Source organism: Phlebotomus papatasi, chromosome 2 (assembly GCF_024763615.1).
Source record: "Phlebotomus papatasi isolate M1 chromosome 2, Ppap_2.1, whole genome shotgun sequence".
Taxonomy (NCBI): Eukaryota; Metazoa; Arthropoda; class Insecta; order Diptera; family Psychodidae; genus Phlebotomus; species Phlebotomus papatasi.
The window spans coordinates 52,707,733-52,734,264 of NC_077223.1; the positions used below are offsets into that span (position 1 = coordinate 52,707,733).

The 26,532-nt window shown below is 34.7% G+C and overlaps 1 protein-coding gene across 1 annotated transcript; it reads left to right on the forward strand.

Annotated features, from left to right (window-relative positions):
- Positions 1–359: 359 nt before the first annotated feature.
- LOC129801633 (U2 snRNP-associated SURP motif-containing protein) lies at positions 360–26,201 on the forward strand. Its single transcript, XM_055846850.1, has 9 exons — positions 360–399; positions 616–732; positions 802–895; positions 973–1,513; positions 8,463–9,290; positions 22,203–23,004; positions 25,411–25,517; positions 25,586–25,678; positions 25,767–26,201. Exons 1-9 carry the CDS (start codon positions 394–396, stop codon positions 26,011–26,013), a joined length of 2,835 nt encoding a protein of 944 aa, XP_055702825.1. The 5' UTR covers positions 360–393; the 3' UTR covers positions 26,014–26,201.
- The last annotated feature ends 331 nt before the right edge of the window (positions 26,202–26,532 follow it).

The window sequence follows — 26,532 nt, forward strand, 5'->3', positions numbered from 1 at the left end:
TCAGAAACCAGCTGTCAAGCTAAATTATATTGTGATAAGACCGATAAAGCTCATTTCCATTTAAAAATAAGATAAAAAAGCCCAAAGGTTATCCCTATTTAAAATGTTTAAATGAGCTGTCTGTAAAATTATTACTTATTCTTCTTTATTTTGTATGTAAAAACCTTTTTATGTGACAAGCTTGATAAAATGTATAATTTAACAGCTTGGGTGAAGCTATCCCTTATTCTTGGATTTGCAAACCCTTTGCTGATTTTGGGTTTTTCTGAGTGTATTCTATGTTTCGTGTTTCATTTAAGTTTTAAGGAATGTGAAACACAAATGAAACATTAAACATCGCATGAAATCATGTTGACAGTGACAGTGTTTCTATGTATTGAAAAAAATGCCGAAATGAAGGTTTGTGATAGTTTTTCTCAATTTTTTCACATATATTTTCACAATTTATAACTATTTTTAGTGAAATTGTAAAATATTGACTAACTTGTTTGATGTACAAGTGTTTGTTTTGTGAAAATTGTGGAAATTTCCGAGTTTTTCGGGAAAATACTTTGCTTTTGACATGTCAACAGAAATTCTCAATGGCTTGTATTTTTCCGGGAATTCTTTTTGCAGAAAATCAATCAGCACAAATTGCAGGCTTTTGCCGTGGGGGCCATGGGGCAGAGGGGGCTGTCGCGGAAAGAACAGGAGGAACAGAAGAAGCGCGAAGAAGAACAAGCGGCGGCTCACGTAAGAAAATTCTTCCGGCGTTTTCTTTTGGACTTTTCTGCTCATTTGAGCTTCGTTTTCCACTTGCAGGCATTCCAGGAATTTGTTGAGACGTTCCAGGAGGCACCCAGTACGCTGTCAAAGGTCTGGGTGAAGGCTGGAACCTACGATGCTGGCTCTCGAAGTAAGTATTCACAGAGATTGAGGTTATATCTTTCCGGAAGGGATCTATAATAAATTCTTTTTTTTTTGTGGACACAGAGGAAGATCACCGGGAACGTGGAAAACTTTATAAGCCCATGTCAAAGTTAACTGAGGAGAAGAGCTCAACGGAGAAAGCCTCAGAGTATGCTATGCATTTAGCTGGAGAGTCGAAGAATCAGGAGAATCGTCTCAAGAAGAAGAATCAAGAGAAGAAGAAGAGCAATCTTGAACTGTTCAAGGAGGAACTCAGGCAGATTCAGGAGGAACGTGAAGAGAGGCATAAATATAAAAATGTGGCCAGATCGATGTTGTCTCACTTGGATTCGGACACTGGAACCAAGGAGAACGATGTTGGTTCCTTTGACAATGGCGATCCTAATACCACCAATCTGTATTTGGGGAATCTGTCGCCTAAAATTACGGAGCAGCAGCTGATGGAACTTTTTGGGAAGTACGGACCACTGGCCAGTATCAAAATTATGTGGCCGAGGAGTGAGGAGGAGAAGTCCAGAGGCAGGAACTGCGGTTTCGTGGCCTACATGAGTCGAAGGGATGCTGAGAGGGCTCTAAAATGTCTCAACGGATGCGATGTCATGGGGTGAGTTTAGTGTTTTTTTTTTATTAAAAAATCTATTATTTTCCGGAACACAATTTCAACATTTAATTAGATAAAATTATTTTATTGAAGATTTTTTCGATAATTATTTGGTAATTGACTTTCTATATTATGGCCTTTAAGGTCTCTACACATTGGAGCAGACATCATCAAAAAATTATTTCAAATATTTTTGAAAGAAAATTTCAATTTTTGAAGACAAATGCCTTCAAATTGTCAGGTTTATTTTACTTCAAAAATTTTTGACAGTGTGCTTTATGAAAAAAATTGTAAGCTTTATTGCTGAAAAGCTAGTGATAAGCCTAGATCAGCTTATTGTAGGTGAGATTCTTGACGTGAGAAAACTCGGATAACATGCAAATTCGATTTGGAAAATGGCCTCTACACACTATGAGAAATTTCTTTAAAAAATGCCTTTTTAAAGAAAATTTCCCTATCCTTGTAGGGGAAAGTGGTCTGCCTTTGAATGCGGCAGCCTTTGAATATTGTAATTTTTTCACTTTTCTTTAAAGCATAAATTCTTTTCTATTAACTATTAGATAGCTATTCATAATCCTCACAAGTCATCAAAAAATGCAAACCCTAGCCCTTATTTTCTAGGTGCTAGGGCAAAAAAACGAATCTGAGCTCTAAACTGTAATTTTGATGTTCCACAATTCATGTGTTTTTTCATAATTAAAATAATTTTTCGAACAAATCTTTTATTGTGAGTCATAGAAGGTTATTCTTGGATGGTATTTCTCCAAATACATTTTGATTCAGATGCAACAAATTTTGTGAGTGATAAAAGTTTGCAAATATTGCTCTGCGGCAGCCTTTGAATCTTAATGTTGTGTGCCTTTGAATCCTCTTTTTCCATACATTGAAACATTTGACAGATTCCTGTCCGGGAGCACAATAGAACTCCTACTTTGGTCTGACTAATGTCATACAAATACTTATAAAATGCTATCTTGCTCCGGCCGAGATGTTTCAAACTGACAATTGTAAACTTCAATGGCGTTTTATTACAAATTTTCAAGTGAAAAACAGTGCTTCAGAAAAATGTAAAAAATGTTGTTGTATAATGACTTTTGACTACACTGGTGGTTTTATTGAGTGCATTAGGGTTCATGCTAATCAATTATGGGCCGTTTAATGTTACAGCCCTAATATTCTCAGTGAAAAATTAAGATTCAAAGGCTGCCCAACCACATTCAAAGGCAGACCATGCAGGCTGCCTTTGAATATATCGACATAACATTTTTAAGTTTCTCACCAGGAAAAACTGAGGACTTGCGAGTCCTGAATGGGGTAAGCATAGAAGCTTAATGAACAAGAGAATATTTTGGTGTAGTGAAAAGTAAAACTCATGTTGTAGTTTACTCTGAAAAAAATCTCAAATTTTAAACATCATTTTTCGTTCAATGGCAGACCACTTTCCCCTAGGCAGAAACGTCAGAATTTTTTAAAAAAGGCAATTTTTGACGAAAATTGCTTCTAGTGTGTAGACACCATAAAGATGTCAAATATATTATACAGCATTTTGGAATCAAATTTCTGAACAATTGAAAACTTTTCATTTAAATCAAAATATTTAAGATATGAATGAACTGATTGAAAGATGATAGTGGAATATAGGCCAAAATCTCCTCTATTTTTTGCCCTCTGCAATTTTATTTTGATAATTCAATTTTTGTTTTGGAACATGTTTTTTGACCACAGTGAGCAGTTTGTCCATATGACGAACTACAGCAATATTAAGGAATGATTGAATTTTGTAAGAATTTTCTTTTAATTTAAATCTTTATTATAATAAAGTAGTCAAGTAAAAGCAGTCATATCAGCACTTGCGTACTTTCGCACCGTTATTGTAGGAAAAAAAATACTTTTTTTAACACTAAAACGATAAAATTTGGCAGACTGCATAATCTGATCGAAAAATTGTGTTTAGGCAAAATATAGATAAAAATGTCCTCTTCAATTATGGCCTCTACACATTGGGAGCAATTTTTGTCAAAAATTGCTTTTTTGAAGGAAATTCCCTGCAGCGTTGTAGGGGCAAACGTCAAATTTCTGTCAAAAACCCAATTTTTGACGAAAATTGCTCCCAATGTGTAGACGCCTTTATGCCGAAGTAATCATTAAAATCGGTTTAGCAAGAGTTGAGATAATTGAGTTTATGTGATATTGAAATTGGTTTTTCGACTGTGGCGCCCTTTGCGATGGTCCTACGAAGTTCTAGTGTTCTAGAAAATTGTAGTGCTTTGCGAAACCATTAATTTGCGCCCTCGCTCACGAAAATAGGTGAAATAGAACTGGAGATATGGGGTTTTGAATTTTGTGAAATTTGATACCTCATATCTCCGGTTTTATTTTAACCATAGCGAATCCACGCTACTTTTTGTAAATTTCATAGCTATAACACTCTAAACTAAAATTTGAAAAAAATGCAAAATGGCGTTTTTGAGAAAAAAAAAGAGTTTGAATTTTGACGTTATCGCAGTGTCACCTGTGGTGACTTTGTGAACTTCTATTTGAAAGTGCTCATCGTGATAAAACCAAAATGTTAATTAGAACCGAAAATATCGGCCGGTCAATTTTCGAACTTGGACCCCTTATAGCTCGGGTCAAAGGTTATTGAACGGCTTAAGTATATTTTTTTGACAATTTTTCATAATAATTTTTGAGTTATTTAACTTAGAAAATTGAAATTTTTTCTTTGTAATATTAGCGCCCCTAACGATAGGGAAGTGGCATTTCATGATATCTTTCGAAAATGCCCTCATTTTTTAAATTACGACAATTAGAATCGGAGTTATGGCCATTTTAAGAACTTTTTTTTAGGCCTTTATAGTTCGGGTGAGGGACGTCAGGACCAGGAGACCATAAGTTTAGTATTGATCGAAAGCTCTAAGGCCCAGCTATAACATTCTAAAATTTAAGTCCGATACCAGAGCGACGGAGCTATTAACAAAACAAAAAGTGGGTGGTATTCAAAATGGCGGAAGGAGGGGTGGGGGTCGGGGATCAATGCACCAAGTTGCGCGGCGGAACTTTGGCGGAAATCGCAAGTCTATATTTCTCTTAGTTCGGGAGCTATTAAGCTCCAAAGAGCAGCCGGCTGGGAATGTTACTTAGCCAGCCATATACAGTAGACTCTCGCTAATTAGGCTCTTTTAAGATCGGGCTATTTTTTAATTCGGGTGGCAGTTAAATTCGAAAATAATTTGTTGATATTTTTCAAATTCGATTATGATTATCAAATGTAGCAAATATGCTCAAATTTGTCATGATTTGTCTTAGTTTTGATGTGATTTTGCATTATTAAGTGGTTTTCATGCAATTTATAATAGCAATAAGCATGTAAACTCAATATGAGTATGTAAATGAACAAAAAATCGTTGTATTTCAAAAAACTTGACGCCCGAATTTCTCTCAAATTCGGTTGACATTTCGGTCCCAAATGCCCGAATTTGAGATAGTCTACTGTATTCGTGATCAGGAAGTAGCCAAACACATTCTGGCAAAGTTTGGGCTCGATCGGAGGACATGAAATTTTGGTGGGATTATAGTAGGCGAGATTGTTAAGAATCTCACCTAATTCTGTCAAAAATGAGTTTCGAAAATGTTCTATAAAAATTGCCTACAAGATGAAATCGCTTAAAAAAAATCTTGGTTAGATTTTTTGGCAGAAATATGTATTTTGAAGAAAATTTGTTTAGTCCAGCGCGTAAGATTTTTTCTAAAGTTCCAATTTGAGGTATTTTGGCTCAAATTTTTTTTGGCTCAGAAATTTTGTTAGTTTTGAAAATATCTTTCGAATTTGAAGGTGAGAAGTGTCAAAAATATCCTCCAAGTGGAAGACTACTGTACATCAAATTACTTTTGACAGAATTTTTGAAGAAAATCTACACAATATTGGAGATTATTTTCCGTGAAAATTGTATTGTTTCACTTGTAGAAGTTCATTGGGATAGTATTTAGTGAATATTCATGGAAAATTTTCCAAAAATGTAAAGGAAGTTTTCTGGTGATGATGTTCCTGGTGAAATCCAACCCAGATTTGAAGAAACATTTTCTCTTATTTCTTTCTTTGAAATTGCCGAAATTTGTGGGGATCTCGTGGCTAAGTGGATAGAGTAGTGAATCTATGGCGCAGAGGTCTCTGGTTCAAGTGACGAACTGTGCCCAGTGCTTGAAAAAAAAATTTCTTCAGCTGGCAGCATAACTTTGGGCTGATCAAATAAATCAAGCACTGCCACTATAGCCTATTCTTCCAGTGAATCATATCACTGTAGCTTTAGTAGATAACTGCCCCCTCCTTTGCACCACACTTCATGCGAGTAACTTTCTCAACGGAACTCTCTACATTTGTACTTTTCCACCTTGGAATATCCAGTAGATTAGTAGAACATCACACACTGTAAATAACTAGGCAAAAATACCTTAATTACAAAAGAGCTGAAATAAAATTAAAATTAAAAATAATTTCACGCTGCTTGTCCATCTGAGCGTCTGTTCGTCTGTGCGTCTGTGTGTCCGGCCGTTACCACGCCTAGAGCAAACGCCTAGACGGACATTTCGTTCTCATATGAAAATACCATTGAATCATTCCTAACAACGGTTTTTCAAGGTCAAATGTTAAAAGGCTCTATAGAGCATATTTCTCATCCGTGTGGTATCATGTTTAGGCTGGTTGGAAAGGTCTTGGGATTCTTGACAAGCCTGAGGGCAAATTATTGAAATTGCTGTCGTACTCGTCAGATTTTTAGTGACCAATAGAAATCCCCTTGCACAGCTCGTAGATTCTTGAGTAGGTGCAACGATTACTTTATTTATAAACTTTATTGTCAAACTTTAGACGAGTTATGCACAACGCACAATAACTTTTGTTTGTAAACATGTTTTCAAAATTTTCTATAAGTGTGAGGGAGATGACTAGATCTAGATCTCACACACTCTCATTGAAATGTCAAAAACATGTTTACTAAACAAAAGCTATTGTGCGTTGGGCATTACTTCTGTGCAGTTTTTTTTTTGGAGTGTCGTTTTATCAGGAAAAAGCCAGTGATAAGCCTAGATCTGCTTATAGAGGTGCGATTCCTTCATTGCAAATTTGGATTGTGGCAAACTCGAACGATATTTATACATAAATTATGCGAATTTCGTTTAACTCTTTCGTCTCCTTTGGGACACTGGGTACCCATGGAAACAACAATTTTTTTTAGACTATCTAGAATTAATAAAAATCCGATTCTTCTAGATAAGTACAAACTATAAGGATGTCCAAATCTAGGATATTTTTTGCAGAATCCTAATTAACTCCTGAGCTTAGATATTTTTGGTCAAAAATCGTGAATTTTCGATTTTCTGCTTCCTTGGAGGTATTTTGACTTTTTTGATATTTCTAGACCAGAATAAGGAAAAACCTCTCGGGGCCAATAAGTATGATAACTAACAATTACAGATTACATAAATTCGAAAAACAATTTTTTCTTAAATTTTCAAAAAACTTGTTTAAACTTTATGGGAACTCTCGTCCGCAAAAATCTAGAGGTCAAATGTAAGATTATTCCGCCAATGCCCGCCATTTGCTTTTTGACACCAACCTTGTACGAGAATTCCAAGCGGGAACGATATTTTTGCCAATACAGTAGACTCTCACTCATTCGGCTCTTTTTCAATCGGGCGACAAATTTTGTTGACACTTTTCACGTTTAATTATGAAGCTAATTCGCTCAAATTCGCTATAGTTCTTCCTATTTTATCGTGATTCTTTATAATTGAGCGCTTTTTGTGGAATTTACAAAGGCTTTGACGCTCAATTCTATCGCTAAACCGGATAACATTTTGCCCCATATTCCCGATTGAGAGAGAGTCTACTGTATGGCCGATAATTTTGACATTTGGCAGCGAGGGAGATTGCTTTCGGGGAAGTTTTTCCTATTTTTCCAGATTTTAATGAATTGTGATTGTCAAGGAAGTGTTTTTTTTGGCTCTTGAGAAAGCTTAATGTGTCTGCAATGACATCGTGTTGAGAGAAATGTGTGTTAAAGTGTTATTGTGTGAAATATTTTGAGGAATCTGTTGGCAAGTAGGAATTTGGGGTGTCTTCTTGACCACTCCCTGGACATCCCAGATGATACTGGTCAATAATTCTTCTTGTTTTAGTAATCAACATTGTAAAGGAGTCATTTGACACGCAAAAATAATTCACAAAATCGATAATATTGGCTTTGGGAAAATTGAAGTTTGTATCCTTTGCGTTCTTTTGGGGACGAAAGTACCTTTGAGTTTTCCAATTTCCCAGAGGAGGAAAAAAATCTTTCTCTACAAAAGTATCATATTTGACCACTAAGACTTACAATAAAGTGAATTGTACTGAAATTCATTTGCTGGATATGTTGTGGTCCGGAAAGAGTTAACACAAATGCATTAACAAACATTACCTTTTGGCCAAAGTTCTTCAATAAATGGTTAGAATATTTAAAAAAAAAATACCCTAATAAAAGAAATAAAACTTTTATTTTGAAAAAGTAGCAAAATAATTTTTAAATTTCCTGCGTTGCAACATAGTATACATTCAGGCGTATTTCAAAAATGATTTCATAAATTGACTCCCAATGGTAGGCAAACTTACATAATTGTATGTGCCTAATTTCATCAGGTGCATAATCTCGAAGTGCATAATGCCGGGACTGAGTGTAATTCACGAGTTCGAACGTTTCACAATGCCAGAACGTTTTGCTAGCCCTCTTTAAAAAAAATGAAATATTTTTTTTATGAAATCTACTTCAATGTCTAGACAATTTTTAAGTTCAAAAGGAATAAACACTGAAAAAAATTACAATTATTGGTCAGAAACTTATGCAGATTGTCTCAATATATTTTCCTTACCTCAAAAAGTAAATAATTTATCATAATAGTGAATTATAATGAAAATTTTCAGGTATGAGATGAAATTGGGCTGGGGCAAGTCGGTGCCCATTCTCAATCACCCCATTTATATTCCACCAGCCCTTGTTGAGTACTCAATGCCCCCACCGCCCTCGGGATTGCCCTTCAATGCTCAGATGGCCGGTGGGGAGCCCGTGGCTGAGCGAATACCCTCGGCTGAGTACATGTCCAATCCGGAAGCAAAGGCTGAAATGGACAAAATACTGCGAGAATGTGTGGTTAAGGTGGTTATTCCCACTGATCGTACTCTCCTGGCGCTGATACATCGTATGATTGAGTTTGTGGTGCGCGAAGGACCTCTGTTTGAGGCGATGATCATGAACAGGGAAATCGAGAATCCCATGTTCCGTTTTCTCTTTGAAAATGACAGTCCAGCACACATTTACTATCGCTGGAAGTTGTTTTCGCTTCTTCAAGGGGACACTCCGAGTGAGTGGCGCGAGAAGGAGTTCAGGATGTTTATGGGGGGATCGGTATGGAAGCCACCACCGTTGAATTTCTACACTCAGGGCATGCCAGATGAACTTGTGCCCGAAGATGCTAATTCGGAGTCCAATAAGGGGAATCTGTCGACGGCACAGAGGGATCGCCTGGAAGATCTCATTAGGCATCTGACGCCGGAGAGGACTAAAATTGGCGATGCAATGATTTTCTGCATTGAACATGCAGATGCAGCTGATGAGATCTGCGAATGCATTGCTGAGTCAATGGGAAATGTGGAGACGCTGGTACATAAAAAGATTGCACGACTCTATCTCATCTCGGACATCCTTCACAATTGTAGTGTCAAAGTACAAAATGCCAGCTTCTTCCGGAAAGCGTGAGTAGAATTTTCTTTTAGTTGCATGCAACTACCAATGAAACTTTTTAGTGCAAATTATTTCAGCTGAATGCATTTACGATTTTTTTTAATGATAAAACATATTTAATATTTCATTTTAAATAATTTTTTGTGGGCCAAGTCCATCTTTTTATCACTCAATGTTGATCAAATTGAAAACATTGAAATATCGTTATAAAAATGTAATGTTCACATGAACTACCCAAGTAACATTTTACATCCCATTCAAGTATTTATATTTTCATGTCCGTACTCGGAATCCAAAATGAGCTCCAAATAGTCTTCAGAGAGTTCTATTACAGAATGAGGGAAATAACATGTTGCTTTTTGTGTGAGTAATTTTTCGTCAGAATGACTCTGAAATTACTCGCTGACGACTCAAAAATGACGCGTCATATAAGCACTTTTCAGTGGTGTTCAGTCACTGAGAGAAAAAGAGGGTGCGATTAACGTTTTTTCTCAGAAAATTAACACAGATTAACAGATTTAGGTGTAAAAATATATCAACATTTTTTAATGTTAATTTTACACTTTATTAAGGGTAAAATTTACATGAAAAAGGGTACCTTTAACCCCTAGTACGCCTAAAAAGGGTAATATTTACACCGATTTTGATCTATACTGCAGGGTAAAATTAACATTTCCGGAATGTTATTTTAACTTTTTCGGATTTCTCTCAGTGGTGTTATTCTGTGTTGACAAATGACATATAGAATATCTCAGTGCAGTGTGTGCAGTAAATTCGTAAAGTTGCGGTAATTTTCACGTGTTAATGGAAAATGTGATGTGAAGTGAATAAGTCTATTTTGATTCATAACGGAATGCTCTAAGCCACGAGATAGACCTTTCCGTGAATTATTTTTTCGCATGGTCTTGGAGGCTTACTGGTCTACTACCGACTAAATTGATTCATAAATCTCAAAGCATTTTAAAATAAAAATAAATAAATAAATAAATAAAATGTAAAGAAATGATCATTCGTTCCGGCATGAGTTATAAGCATACGGACAAACAAAAAAATATAAATTTAAGAAAGATGAGTCATTTACGAAAATTTAACTGATTCATTGTTAAATTCAAGACCTTTGCAAAAAATCCAAATGTAACCAAATCGGTTAAAAAAATAGGCCCTCTAGATTGGGTAAACTTTGACCTTCAAAAATTCAAGATGGCGATTTTTTTGAGGTCATAGATATTTTTGAACAAAAAGTTCACCTGGACTACCTTCAAAACATATCCAAAAAAAAAAATCGTAGGATCCGTTTTGGAAAAAAAAACAAAAAAAAACATGGTTTTTGGAGGTTAAGGTCGACTTATGGGGGGGTCATCGAAATTCAGAGGAATCTCAGTGATGCAATAGGCAAGACCGTTGGACCGTGAGATCTCTGGCTCGACTCTCACAGTTGTGAGTTCGAGTCCCGCCCGGTGCAAACAACTGAATGTATATAAAAATAAATTTTCACTGTGATAAAACGTAATAAAATGCACTCCCTCTGCCCAAAAAAACTTCAGGAGCACGAAAGAAGCATTCACCACGGCGAATCCTGGGTGATCTACGATCAGCAGAGATTCTTCCAATACGAGCACATTGTAATGGTTACAATGTAATACAAAAGTGTGTCTCGACACAATTAATAATAATATTCGAAAACCAGAAGATCATATTTATTACCGTTTGCCCTCTACTTGGGTTACAATTTTACGGACAGAAGAAAAACGGATATTTATAAAAGTTAGTAATTTACGGGTACTTTATCGATTTATTACCGATTGTGACCGAAGCAGCTGAGTTGGAAATTTCAAGACCTTTTCAAAAAATCGAAATTGAACAAAATCGGTTGAAAAGTAGGCCCTATAGACTGGTTAAAATTTGACCTCCAAATATTCAAAATTGCGAATTTACCGGTCATAATATTTTTGGACGAAATGTTCACTTGGACTTCCTCCAAAACATATCTAAAAATAAGAGAAATTGTAGGAGCCGTTTTCGAAATAAACCAAAAAACATGCGTTTTGGAGTATTTGGAGGACGGTGGGGGAAAGAAAAAGAGACGTCTGGAGATATAGTTTTTTTTTATTGGGGGTCACCTAAGACCGAAAGTTGATATCTTTTATCGTTTAAGCTCCAGGACGGTGACAAGTTGAAAAAAAAAACGAATTATATAACTGCTCCATTTTTGAGTTCGAGCAGTAAAAGGATGACCGTGAGGGCAGAAATCGTATCAAAATTAGGTACAAATATTCTTTTTTGAAAATGAAATATTGGGGCCTAGACATTCACTCAAGTATCTGGAGAGGATTGTGTCATAATGAGTTTGTTTATAAAAGATTTAAAGGATTTAAAAATGCAATATTTAATAGATTTTCGTGCAAGGTGAATTTTTTGGTGAAAAAATCTGTGCAGAAGCAAATTTTGAATCGAAAAATTTCGATTTTCGGTTTGAAAAGTGAAAAATAATGTAACAGCTGAAAAAATGTGAACAGTGGTAGTGCAATAATACATTGTGAAATTCAAGTGACTTCTTTTTTAAGAGAATGTACGTGGATTTTCTGTCAATATAGGACGAAGAAGTGTATTTAATAAATTATATAGTGTTATTTATTTAACCCTTTAAGGACGAGTGGGACACTTGGTGTACCACAAACAAAAACAATTTTTTCTGACTAATTAGAGGACATGATAACTTTCTATAGTCAAAAAAATGTTTTTGTTTTTGGGACACCGGTGTCCAACTCGTTCTTAAAGGATTAATTGAAAAAAAAAACATGATTCTTATATCCTGTTTTCTTCTAACTCAAATTTGAGTAATGTTTTTGACTATGCTTCTTTGATTTTTTTTATCCTTTTCCAGAAACGAGTCATTATTGAGTCAGAGTAATAACGAAATACTTAGGTATTTACAAAACATGTCCAAAAGAAAAGAGGGAGAAAAAGCCCTCTCAGAGAACGTCCACTTATGGGAGGGGGTTCTTCGAATACTGAAAGTCGTTATCTGACCGTTTTGATCCTAGCCGTTCCTGGTTTCCTATCCAAGAAATTACTGGTACTCTGCTAGGTGATACTTCGCTACTTTCTGTAGAAGAGTATGCAGTTTGAAGTCTAGAAGAGATCCTCTCACGCTGAACAAGTTGACATCGCTCTTAAAGATAACGCTCGTAGAGTAAAAGGGTTCTTCAAAACAATAAAGTGCTAACAAACATGTTTTTAGAACTTTACTGTTCTCAAGTGTTTCTAGATAATCGACTTTTCTTTTAAAGCGTGTCTTGAATTTAAAAGACAAGAAGACAAACGACTCTCTTTAAAAAAAACTATAGGGTAAGTGGGCCAAATTTCGGCATAGTTGCATGCAAGCATCAAAGTCTCAAGTTTGAAATGTAATATTTTAAATACAAATTGATATTTTTTATACTTTATTCTGAACGAGTGTTGCTTGGAACCTTGTAAAGAGTTTACCGTCTTTATTTACTCCAAAATCATTCTTAATAAATTTTAAAATGAATAAAAATATAGACATAGCTTTGGTGCCCTATTTCGGCCACCTTCATTCTTATAGTTTCTTGCCCTTCGGGAATTCTTGCAATGCCTTTTTCATGTCATCTCGTTTGTCGAAGCTACATTTTTTGTTATTCCTTTGCATTGTATAATTTCTAGAGTACGTAAAATATAAAAGTTCATGGAAATTCGAGGAACAAAAAAGGTGGCCGAAATTGCAAGCTGGCCGGAATTTGGCACACTTACCCTAGTACATTTAAAAATGCTATTTATATTTCTTGAAAGGGTATTTCATTGTGATCCAAATCCACTTTATGGTTTTTTTATTCAAGCGGTTTCTCCGCGAAATCTTCGCACCATCTTCTTTACTCCCCTCATAAGACTCAGAACAAGGTCGTCCCCACGATCTCTGACGACTCTCTTCCACTTTCATGCGAAGTCCTGCAAATTTTTGGCTGGATTAGCCTTCTTCTTCGAGTCTCCTTTCAAAATTCCCCAGTATTTCTCAATGGAGCGGACTTCTGGAGTGCAGGGCGGTTTGACCTTCTTATCTACATATTTGACATTGTTGTTGGAAAACTATTTCAGGATGGCTTTCGCATAATGACATGATGCCAAATCAGGCCAAAGTAGAGGAGGGATGTCGTGGCTTTGATACAGTAGCAAAAGTCGTTTTTGGAGACACTCTTTAACCCATTCAGTCAATGTACCAGAAATACTTGAGATAGAATGTTTGTATTTTGGGATCAGTTTCATACAGATTAATAGATGAATTTTTTGAAAAGAAAAAAAAATATCCATTATGGGGGCGCGGGGAGCCGCCCTCAAACACGCGTCTTAACGGTCACTGAATTTAAATTCTGTTCATTAATTCATTACAAACTCTATTGATTTAGATAGAGTAACTATCCAAGAAAACACATTGGCAATCAGAATTCAAATCAGGAAAGAGGAAAGAGGCCAAATTTAACAAATTCGACGGGATGTCGAATTTTCCGTCCGCCATTTTGAGTAAAATTTTTGCATGACTTCACGCGAAGCGAGAAAAGAACAACAAAATGTATTCCCATCTCCGTCGGGCTATTTTTTCCAAGTAATTGAAGGACTAAAGTAACTAAAAATCCATTTCCGACATAAATTCGAATATTAATTTCCCTGGAATAAATCATCTAAAATCACTCAATTTGCGTATGATGTATAATACCATGGTAAGGAATGGGCTAATGTGGATACAGTAGACTCTCTCTCAATCGGGAATATGAGACAAAATGTCATCCGGTTTAGCGATAGAATTGAGCGTCAAAGCCTTTGTAAATTCCACAAAAAGCGCTCAATTATAAAGAATCACGATAATATAGGAAGAACTACAGCGAATTTGAGCGAATTAGCTTCATAATTAAACGTGAAAATTGTCAACAAAATTTGTCGCCCGATTGAAAAAGAGCCGATTGAGTGAGAGTCTACTGTATCGGCGTTCATCGTCCCTGTCATGAAAAATTCTTCGCTGCGACGTCCACAAGAGCAGATTGCCATCCAAACCACATATTTCTTCGGGAAGTTGTCGCACTCTTTGAACCTGTACTTGCTGGCTACGAGTCTTCGCCGTGTAAAACTGTTGGCCGGGAAACTGAGTAAATTCACCTTTTACGACAGTTTCGTTGTCCATCAAAATGCATCCTTGAAAGCTTTTCAAAACTCGATCACTCAGATTTCTCGACCTCGTTTTGGCACTTTGCTTCTGCTTTTCCGTGCGATGGGGAACAGCTTGAGCTGTGTGCGTTATCAATCCGTTATTCACTTTGATTCTCTGCACTAAGCTCTTGGAGATACCCAGCTTTTTGTTCACATCTCTGACTGAAAGGCAAGGTTGCTTCTGGAAAAGCGCCAACACTCTCTACAGCTCCAGGTTTTCTGCCACATCCTGGCTATCGAACAACAGTCTTGAGTTCCTTGAAGCGTAATATAACCCTTCGCACTGTGATTGGATACTTTCCGGTGATCCTTCCGATTTCAGAATAGCTCGCTTTTGGATTCTTTAGGTACGTGTCCACGACCACGATCAATTTGCGCAGCTTCTCCATTTTTATCACTTTTCTCAGCCAAAACACAACCTTTTTCAATTTTTTTTTAAGAAATGGAAAGCTGATGATCTCTTGAAACGTCAAAAAAATCAAAGCAAACTTCAATTCCTACTGTGACTAACTTCATATCGAAAACTTGCCATTTAAATTCGGGACACGCTTGAGATGGTTTCTGTCACGACTGTTTTGTAGTTTAGAACACGACGAGGACTGAAAAAAAAAAACAGTTGAGACAAGAATTAACATAAAGAAAAGTCGATAATGCAGAAGCACTTGAGAACAGTAAAGTGCTAAATAGCATATTACTTTTTCATTGGACTGTTTTCATGACTGTTGTCAACCGCTTTTGCATTATCGACTTTTCTTAATTTCTTGTTTCGACTGTTTTTTTCCAGTCCTCGTCGTGTTCTAAATCACCAAATAGTCGTGACTAGAGCCCGGCGCGCGCCGACTGTTAGCCGTTTTTAGCGCGCCGCCAAACTTTTTTCTTAGCCGCCGCCGCCCAAAAATTTATGAGGCGCGCCGCCGAGCGCGCCGCCAAGAATAATTCGGCGCAGCGCCAGTAGGCGCCACACTGCAACTTTATTTTTTTACATAAATTTTTGTTCTTTTTTGTTTTTCAGACTGTTCTTTTTTTGTTTCACATAAATTTTTGTTTTTCAGATTGTTTTTTTTTTTTGTTTATGCGTTTTATGCAAACCCGAGTGATATGTAATTAGAAAATTCTTATAGAAAATTTAACGCTATAGAACTTTGCTGAAGATCATTTTCCTCTATCTAAAAAATGTTATTTTCGAACAATTTTCTATGAGATGATTTTGTGGAGTTTCTAAAAATTGCTGCGGTAGTAAAGCATGGCATAAGTTGTTACATTTTGCTCACGAAAATGGAAAAATTATCTAGTTTATATATTTCGATAGGAAATATACTTCTTTACCTACTACTTTGTCGAAGATCTTTTTTTCTATTTCTTAACAACAAATATATTTTAATTTAGTCAATATTGATGTGCATTGTAAGGAAAATATTCCAAAAAAGGGTCCATAATTTCAATATTTTTTTTGGCAAAAACCAAATGGTCAGTAAAAAGTCAAAAGTGGTCAGCAGAAAATCAAATTTGATCAGCAAATAATTCGAAATAATCAGTAAAAATTTTCAATTTTGTCAGTAAAAAGTAAAATTTTGTCAGTAAAAAGTTAAATTTGATCAGTAGAAAGTTAAGTGGTAAGTAAAAACTTCGAATTGCTCAGTAGATATATTCGAGTTGATCAGCAAAAAATTAAAAATGGGCAGCAAAAAAATTAAAAAAAGCAGTAAAAACTAAAAAGTGGTCAGCAAAAAATTAGAAAGGAGCAGTAAAAAATAAAAATTGGTCAGCAAAAAATTAAAAGAGGTCAGTAAAAAATTAAGTGGTCGGTAAAAAATAAAAATCGGTCAGTAAAAAATTAAAAACGAGCAGTAAAAAATAAAAATTGGTCAGTAAAAAATGAAAAATGGTCAGTAAAAAATAAAAGTTGGTCAGTAAAAATTAAAAGTGAACAGTAAAAAATCAAATGTGGTCAGCACAAAATTAAAAGAGGTCAATAAAAAATTAAGAGTGGTCAGTAAAAAATTAAATTTGGTCAGTAAAAAATTATAATTGGTCAGTAAAAAATATAAATTGGTCAGCGGCCAGTGATAATCCTAAATCAGCTTATAAAGGTGCATTTCCTTCGGGATCGGGAATCTTCGTTTTTTCCATTTTGTTATTTACACTTTTGTTTTTCCCATTTTTTCTTTGGAATCTTTGTCTTCGGTAACTTTTGTTTTTTGAAAACTTTGTCTTTGGAAATGTTGTCTTTCATACATTTATCACAATTTTCATAAATTTTGTCTGCAACAAATTTTGTACAAGTATATTTTATAAATTTCCAAAAATTTCCTTTTTCTCAAAAAATTTCCATTTGCCCCAAAGCACGAAACTAAAAATCTCCCAAAACCAGAAAATTTCCTTTTGTCCTGATGGGTGATACTGTTAACTTCCCAACACACTCTTGTTCCAAAGGACGAAACTAAAAATTTCCCAAAAAAAAAGAATTTCCATTTGCCCCGACAGATGATACAGGTAAATTCCCAAAACACAGAAAATTTCCATTTGCCCTAAATAACGAAACTAAAAATTTCCCAAAACAAAATTTTCCTTTGCCCCGACAGACGATACTGATAGCTTTCCAAAACACAGAAAATTTCCCTTTGCCCCAAAAGACGAAACTAACAATTTCCCAAAACACAGAAAATTTCCCTTTGCCCTGAAGGACGAAACTAAAAACTTCAAAAAGCACCATTGTGATATCATTATTTTATTTAATAAAATATATTTGTTTAAAATATATAAAAGTCAAGATTTCCAAAGACAAAGTTTCCAAAAAAACAAAGGTTACCGAAGACAAAGATTCCAAAGACAAATTGGAAAAAAAAACAAAATGGAAAAACAAAGATTCCGCAAACCCTTGGAAACTATGAGAGATAGAGGCCTCATACTTTACACCCTATTAAAGTCTCCTTTAGGCTCAAGATGTGCGAAATTTCACTTGAAAATAAAGAAAATTACTGCTCATTTTTATTTTTTTATTGACCAATTTTTACTTTTTATCGTCCATTTTTTATTTTTTCTGACCACATTTCATTTTTTACTGCACATTTTTAATTTTTGCTGACCAATTTCTTACTGAATTGAATATTTTCAATTTCTTGTTGACCACTTCTTGTTTTTTATTGAACATTTTACTGACCACTTTATTTTCTACTATAATCAAATGTTATTTTCTATTGCTCATTTTAAATTTTTAACTGACCACTTTTTATTTTTTACTGATCACTTTATTTTTTACTGATCAAATTTTAGTTTTTACTGATAATTTTTAATTTTTTACTGACCATTTTTAATTTTTTACTGCCCACTTTTTATTTTCTATTTATAACATTTTATTTTCTACTGATCAAATTTTATTTTTTACTAACCATTTTTAGTTTTTTACTCGCCACTTTTTATCTTTTACTCACTACATTTTATTATTAATTGCTAATTTTTAATTTTTTACTGACCACTTTTTATTTTCTACTGACCACTTTTGATTTTCTACTGATCAAATTTTATTTTTTACTGCTTATTTTTAATTTTTTACTGACCATATTTTATTTTTCACTGATCACTTTTTATTTTTTACTGATCATGTTTAATTTCTTGCTGACCACTTTTCGTTTTTTACTGACCGCTTTTAATAAAGTATTGCTCTTTTTTTTATTTTTTACTGATCATTTCGAATTTTTTGCTGACCAAATTTGACTTTTTACTGCTCGTTTATTCAATGCCTATTTTTTTTATTTTCCATATAAGGTAAAGTATCCTATGTCGACGACTTAAAGATAGACTTTGTGAAAAACTTATGAAAAAACCGTTATAATTTGTGTTTTTTGATAGGGTTTTCACCTAAAAGAAAAGAATACAGTGAGTGTCAATAGTTTGTTGCCTAATGGATGTTTGAGAAATCAAGTGAAAAAAATGATGGAAAAAAATACTTTTCCAAATTTTTCTTTTTGCAGATGAGTTCCTTGTAATCCGTAGATATTATTTATAGTTTTCAAAAAAAATAGTTAATTTTATTTCATATCAAAAATAATTGTTTTCCAAAAGTTGGTCATTTTTGAAAAATCAAAAGTTTGTTGCCTCATTAAAAAAACTAATTCAAAATGGTGAAAACGTGCAATCAACTTTATGTAAACCGGTTACATTTTGAGCTTACGTCATTTGATAGGCAAATGGTGGATTTGTACATTTTTAAGGCTGTCAATGGTAAATATATAGGTGTAAAAGTGATGATAAATAACAAGAAATAATCAGTTTTTTGATAATTCATAATTTAGGTTATAATAGCAAATTACAAAAAGTTGAAAGGTGGGATATTGTCCAGAGATACTGCTGGAAGGAATCGGCGTCGCTTAATTGCCAAATTTTATGGAAATTCATGAAAAGTTATACATAAAATGGTCAAATATTATAGTTATGAGGCACGAGTACATCTGAAAAACGCTACTGGTAGACCCAGGGTTTCGACTCAGAAAGTCGATAACCGCATTCTAGGTATCTCTGATAGTAACCCCATGATGTTTGCTTCAAAAATTCAAAGTCGGCTGGTTACAGAAGGCATACAGGCTTCAAATGCTTCGAAAATCAAACTCAAAATGAAAGAAAATATAAGAATAGGTACTTGGCTCGCAAGATTCCATTGGTAAGCAAAACCAAACTGCGTAAGAGGTTGTATTTTTACGTTTTTAGCATGCTCCAAGTGAATTTACAACCTTTTAACCAGATTGGTTTTGTTTACCAATGGAAACCTGCAAACCAAGTAATTATTCTTACCACTTTCATTAAATTGCGGTTGGTTTTGAAGCCTGTATGCCTTCTGTAACCAGCCGACTTTGAATTTTTGAAGCAAACATCATGGGGTTACTATCAGAGATACCTAGAATGCGGTTATCGACTTTCTGAGTCGAAACCCTGGGTCTACCAGTAGCGTTTTTCAGATGTACTCGTGCCTCATAACTATAATATTTGACCATTTTATGTATAACTTTTCATGAATTTCCATAAAATTTGGCAATTAAGCGACGCCGATTCCTTCCAGCAGCATCTCTGGACAATATCCCACCTTTCAACTTTTTGTAATTTGCCATTATAACCTAAATTATGAATTATCAAAAAACTGATTATTTCTTGTTATTTATCATCACTTTTACACCTATATATTTACCATTGACAGCCTTAAAAATGTACAAATCCACCATTTGCCTATCAAATGACGTAAGCTCAAAATGTAACCGGTTTACATAAAGTTGGTTGCACGTTTTCACCATTTTGAATTAGTTTTTTTAATGAGGCAACAAACTTTTGATTTTTCAAAAATGACCAACTTTTGGAAAACAATTTTTTTTGATATGAAATAAAATTAATTATTTTTTTTGAAAACTATAAATAATATCTACGGATTACAAGGAACTCATCTGCAAAAAGAAAAATTTGGAAAAGTATTTTTTTCCATCATTTTTTTCACTTGATTTCTCAAACATCCATTAGGCAACAAACTATTGACACTCACTGTAGATCCTTATCTACGCGAAGTATTCTAAGAATTAAGTATGAAAATTGTGAATTAGTTAAGAATTTCACGTATATTTTGTTAACACTAAACCTACCGAGGTTTTTCTATACCTATTCCTACCATACTCGGTCAAATTGACCGATACTGATGAATGTTATCAGAGACAATACTATCACCTTCTTTCAGTCTGGGATGTTTTAGGGAGGCCCCTAGAGTTCATTTCATCCATTTACAGCAAAGATAACCAACCCCTCCCTCCCTCAGTTAGTAAAAAATCAGTCAGAGGGAAGAATTTCTTCTGAATTATTTTTTGGGCAAAATAATAGAGGTAGCCACTCAGAATGTTCTGACAACCCCCCCAAAAGTTAATGCAAGGAATCCAAATACAATATGGATTTCCATCTCATCCCACTCCTTCACCTCCAGAAACCACTCTTTTGGAAATATCTCAAAAACTAATAGATCGATTCCTTTCATTTTTGGATATGTTTTAAGGTAGTCAAGGCGGACATTTCGTCCTTAGGCACCAATACTCCCCAAAACTTCTTTCTTTCAGTTTTCAAGGTCAGTATTTTTAAACTATTTTAGCTGTTCTATAATATTCTAAAACTGAATAAAAGTGCTTTAGGCTTATACAAAATTTCTAGATCTCTCAAAATAAATGAAATTTTGTCCAAATCCGTCGAAAATCCAATTTCCTAAGCATTGATTTGATTCCTAAGTACCAATTGACCACCGACCTTGCAAAACCCCTGAAGTAATTTTCGGAGAGAATTGGTGTCTGAGAACGAAATGTCCGCCTTGACTACCTCTAAAACATATCCAAAAATGAAAGGAATCGATGAATTAGTTTTTGAGATATTTCCAAAAGAGTGGTTTCTAGGGCTGAAGGAGTGGGATGAAAAGAAAATCCATATTGTATTTGGATTCCTTGCATTAACTTTGGGGGGGGGGGGGGTTTGTCAGAACATTCTGAGTGGCTAGTTCTATTACTTTGGTCAAAAAATAAATCAGAACAAATTCTACCCTTCTGACTGATTTTTTACTAACTGGGGGAGGGAGGGGTTGGTTGACTTTGCTGTAAATAGATAAAATGGACTCTAGGGGCCTCTCTAAAATATCCAAGAGTGAAAGTAGGTGATAGTATATAGTATAGTATATAGTATATAGTAGGATTACCTATGTCAAATCGGTCAAATTGACCGGTCGTGGTAGGTATAGCACATGAAAAAAGTTTCTCGAAAAAGACAAAACAAAATAAAAACAAATACTCAAAAATATATCATATGGACATATTAAGAAAAGTCATGCACTTAGGTAGTGGCAATTGAACGTCTAAGTCTACGTAAATATTAGAAATATGTCCACAAGGTCAATTTGACCGGGCTTGGTAGGTTTAGTGTTAATAACATGAAGAAAAAAATTGGCGCGCTTGGCGCGCCGCCGCCAACTGCTTCGGCTGGCGCGCCGGCGCGCCAGCCGCCGCTGAACCATTTTAAAACTTCTGGCGCCGCCGCCGAAACCCTCTGTGCGCCGGGCTCTAGTCGTGACAGAAACCATCTAAAAGAAAAGTCGATAATGCAGAAGCACTTGAGAACAGTAAAGTGTGTTAAAAAATTATGTTCCTTTTTCATTGAAATAACACCTCAAAACCGACCCATAGACAGAAAGAGGAAAAGTAAAGACTAGCTTATGGTGCTACTTTAATGAAAATTGTTATATTTTTTTGACACATGGCTGTTCTCAAGTGCTTCTGCATTATCGACTTCTCTTTATGTTAGTTTTTGTCTCAACTGTTTTTTTTTCAATCTTCGCCGTGTTCTAAACTACAAAACAGTCGTGATAGAAACCATTTAGAAGGAAAGTCGATTATAGAGAAGCACATGGGAACAGTAAAGTGTGCTAAAAAACATGTTCTTTTTTCACTGAAATACCGGAAATAGTAGCATCTTATAGCCGACGCATAGGGAAAAAGAGTGTACTAACCTGTTGTCCCTTGTTACAAGTGAAGCGGAAGAAATGATGTCAGCAAATCCATTTGCCAATGATATGGCCCGGGTTTAGGAGAACTAAATCTCAGATCTCTGCTAATTGGCTTTTTTTTTAATTTAACTTTTTCACAAAAGAAAGTTTAAGCGAATATCACTTTGATAATTTCCTGTAATGATACTATTTGTAGAATGGAAAAGAACCTCCTAGACATCTTTAAGGAGCTCAATGCAGCATACATGAATGTTGAGAGTCGTTTGAAAGCTGAAGGTTTTAAGGTGCGCGTTCTTCAGGTTTGTCGGACATGGGAAGAGTGGGTGGTCTATCCGAGAGATTTCCTGCTGAAACTCAGGAATACTTTCTTGGGTCAACCGACTGGAGATAGTCCTGGGGAGGCAGATGGTGCTCCTCTGTCAGGAGATGAGAAGGATGATGAGGATTTGGATGGTGTGCCTCTGGATGGGGCTGCTCTGCTGAAAAGCGCCATGCTCAGAGGTCTTCCAGACATGGTGGCATCAGAGAGTGGAGTAAGATCCTCAGCAGCTCTGGATCTCAATAGTCATGACAGTGATGTGGATGATGATATAGATGGAATTCCGCTGGATGAGGATATCGATGGGATTCCCATGGGAAATGCCTTTGGAAAGGCAGGAGCTGGTGGGGCTTTTGTGCCATCCAAATGGGAAACTGTGGATCCAGAACAGATTGAAGCACAAGCAATTACCACCAGTAAATGGGACAAACTCAATCCGGTGACGCCGGATCCACCCCGAATTGGTGGAGAGTCTGATGATAGCAACGATGATGAGATGAGTTTGGGAGCGTCGGAAACTACGAGAGATTATGATGAAGAGAGAAGAACGAGATTGAGGGAGATTGAATTGAAGATTTTGCAGTATCAAGATGAATTGGAGTCAGGAAAGAGGTCACTGAAGACAGGATGGACTATTTCACAGCAATTAGAGCACTTCCGACGGAAACTCATGAAAAAGGTTAGTTAATTAATCTTTTTTTTCTATTACGGCGTTATCACACTTGCACATTAAAATTTTAATGTGATTCACATTAATTGTCGCTTGTGAGCGTCCAAATATGCTATTTGTGTCTTTGATAAGGAGCATTTATCGCTATAAATGAGTAAAGATGTCTGACATATAGTCTGAAAAAAATGTTTTGTCAAATTAACAAGAAAAGTTTGTTAAAAGGATGTTCTTCCATACAGATTATGGAAAAGTTTTGTCAAATCGGCGGCCAACTGGATCTTGTTAAAAGTTCGTCAAAAAGATGTTTTTTTTTATATAAAATGTAAGCAGAAGTTTTGTTATGTTGCTAAATAACATCCTTTTAACAAAATTTCAACAAAATCCATTTGTTCGTTTAACAAGACATTTTTTTTTTCAGAGTATAGGAAAACGATGGGGAAAACTTTACATATTTCTTCTATATAACCGCATAAAAGAGATCCATATTTGAGTGAATGGGGAATTTTTACATCCGAAATATAACAAATATTTATTTTTAGATATAATCCCGGCATTATGTTCGGTAAAATGTATCGATTATGACTGAATAAAATATAATCACTCTGTAATACCAATATTATAACAATCGAATGAAGAACTCATTTCTTTTCCATTTTTCTTTAAGACTTTCTCAAATATTTTTCTCGAATGAATAATTATTATTTATCTTCACCAATTCAGTCAGATTTAAAGAGCCTCGTGCACTTTTATAGTGTATGAAAGTTTAATGCAACGACCGTTTTCCGTGAGAGAACACAAATTTAGTGAAAAAAATTGCATTCCCGACTTAAAATTCTCAGGGGAAAGTTGTAAAATTAAGGAAAGTAAAATTGAATGAATTTTCCACCCTTTTCATCATATTATATTTAAATAGTTTATAAATTTTAGATTTAACTGTGCTAATTAACAGAATATATCGCTTTAAACACAAATCCAGACAGTTATCGACACATATCAATGTTTTTTGCATTATTTTTATTTTAAATTGTGTTTGGTTAAACCTAATTAATGTAATTTTTTACGCCATAAACCTTTTTTATTCTAATAAAATAAAATAAAGATATTATAACCCGAATAAGTACGAAATATAGAAGAAAACACGTCTTTACATATTTTTGTTATTATATTCACATTATGTTCTACATTTTATACAAAATATGGATTTTTTATAACAATTATATTACTACACAAAAGAAAATATCGAAACACTGTAAATTATGCTTTTCATGAACTTTTTCTGCATTCTGGGCACTCTTTCTTCAATTTCGTTTCACGTAAAATGATCAGGAAGCTGTCATAATGCTTGTACTTTCGATATACTGCAATTAAAGAAAGAAAATGTTAGCTTTCACAAACAAAGTATTAATTCACTATTTTTCCATCAATTACACTTACTTTGTCGAATTTAATCGCTTCTATCTACGTACTCAACTATACTGGACATGCAGGCACACTTCGAGGTTTTAATTTATGTTTAATATTACTTTTTTCACCATTTTTCACTCGAAGATGAACCTCTGCTAAGTAAATAAAGCAAAATTCGGCAATTTGGCAGCTTTATACAAAAAGAACACAAGTCGTATACAAGTTGTCTCCTTTACGGAACAAATATAACTAAAAAATATCAAAACATAATGTTCATACAATTTCACGATATTATGTCAACATAACAGCGAAAATATGTAAGATAAATATACTTTCGATATTTTCGACATAGATTTACTCATTTTCACTCAAAAATGGATTATATTATGACCTTTTTATGGATCTAAAAACATTTATTCGTAATTTTAAGGGGAAATTTCAATATATTAACTGGAATTTATCAAATAAAATGTATTATTCTTATTAATAGAAAATAACTGATATTTTCTATACATTTTTTAGTTAAGTTGTTTTTTTTTGTGTTAATCGCGTATAATTTTTAGTTTATATACTTCCATTTTGTTCATACATTACATTTTTTAGAAATAGATTGGTTACGTTGAAAATATGTTGGTTACATTTGAGACATACATTATTTGGATATCAAGTGCCGCTTGGGGGGTTTCTATTTATTGATAAATAAGTGGACTTGGCCTACAAAAATAAGTTGAAATTTACCTAAAGCATAAATATTTTTCACATTAAAAATTAAAGTGAAAATCGCATTAATGCTTTAAATCAATTTATATCAAATTTTGCGGGCCAAGTCTACCTTTTTATCAACAAATGGATCAAATTTTGAATATAAAATGATTCAAACACACAAATTACACATTTGGACTCTCACCAGTGATAATTAATGTGAATCATATTAAAATTTCAATGAGCAAGTGTGATAACACAGTTAGTTCGTGTAGAAAAAAGAATTTATTCTTTCAATGCTATCATTAGTCCCTGCGTGATCCTCGGGGTCAGGATAATTCTGATTCGGCCTCGGAGAAATATTCCTCCAGTTCTAGAGAAAGACGGCCAGAAAGGCGAAGTTTAAGTCCGCCAGAGTGAGTATATTATTATGAAAAAGGGTTTATGTAAAAGGCATTTTGAGTTAATTGATTTTTTTGTAAAGATCTACTAAAAGACCATCATCACATCGATCACGATCACCGTACAAAAAGTCCTCAAGGGACTCAGTTTCACCGCCAAGTAGTAGGAATTCAAAGTGAGTAGTCAGTCATGGATGATGTTGTCTGTGAGTTAAGGGATTTTTAGGGAAGAGAAATTCGGTTTGAATTATGGAAATTTTCTAGATTAAAAAGGGGTAGATCGCGCAGTGCATCGGATTCTCCAAAGAGATACCGAGATAGTAGGAGATACGATCCAAGTCCACCGAGGAAGTATAGATCGCCTTCGCCAAGGAGTTCACGATCAAGTAGGGATTTTGGGCGGGAAGTGTCTCCGGTGTCATCTTCTTCCGGTCGCTATAGCAGCAGTTCCACCAAGTCCCCACCGAGTCGACATCGATCGGATAAACACAAGCACAGGCATAAATACTAAGGGAGTCCTGGCTGATTCACTCAATGTGTTTTCTTTCCGTTCTTTCGTGGACTCTACTCGTTGTCAATTGTGTATTGAGACATTCTATGGTGGGAAAAGTAAAGACAAAGGTTCACACATTTTAGAGATTTGGATGAGAAGTTGTGAAAAAGAAAGAAACACAATAATAACAAGTATGAAAATATAAACTTGTTTTTCTTGCAAAAATTCGATTTTAGTTATTTTTCAGTGTGAAAATGGTAAGAATTCTTTTCGTTTTTTTTTTTTTTTTTTAAATAAAAGAAATTGTATGTTTTCAGGAAGTTCATCGCAAAGATCGCAAAAGAAGTTCTTAGAATCATTAGGATCTTTCCAAGGTCAGTTAAAACACTAATACATTAGTATCTTTTAGAAAAAAAGGTGAGAAAACATTCTTGCTTTGCGGAATGCTCGATCTCGTGACTTAGGACCTTGACAAACATGAGAATTAGCCGAGAGACGGTTAGCGTAATTATATTAGAAATAATGTTTAAAGTGCAT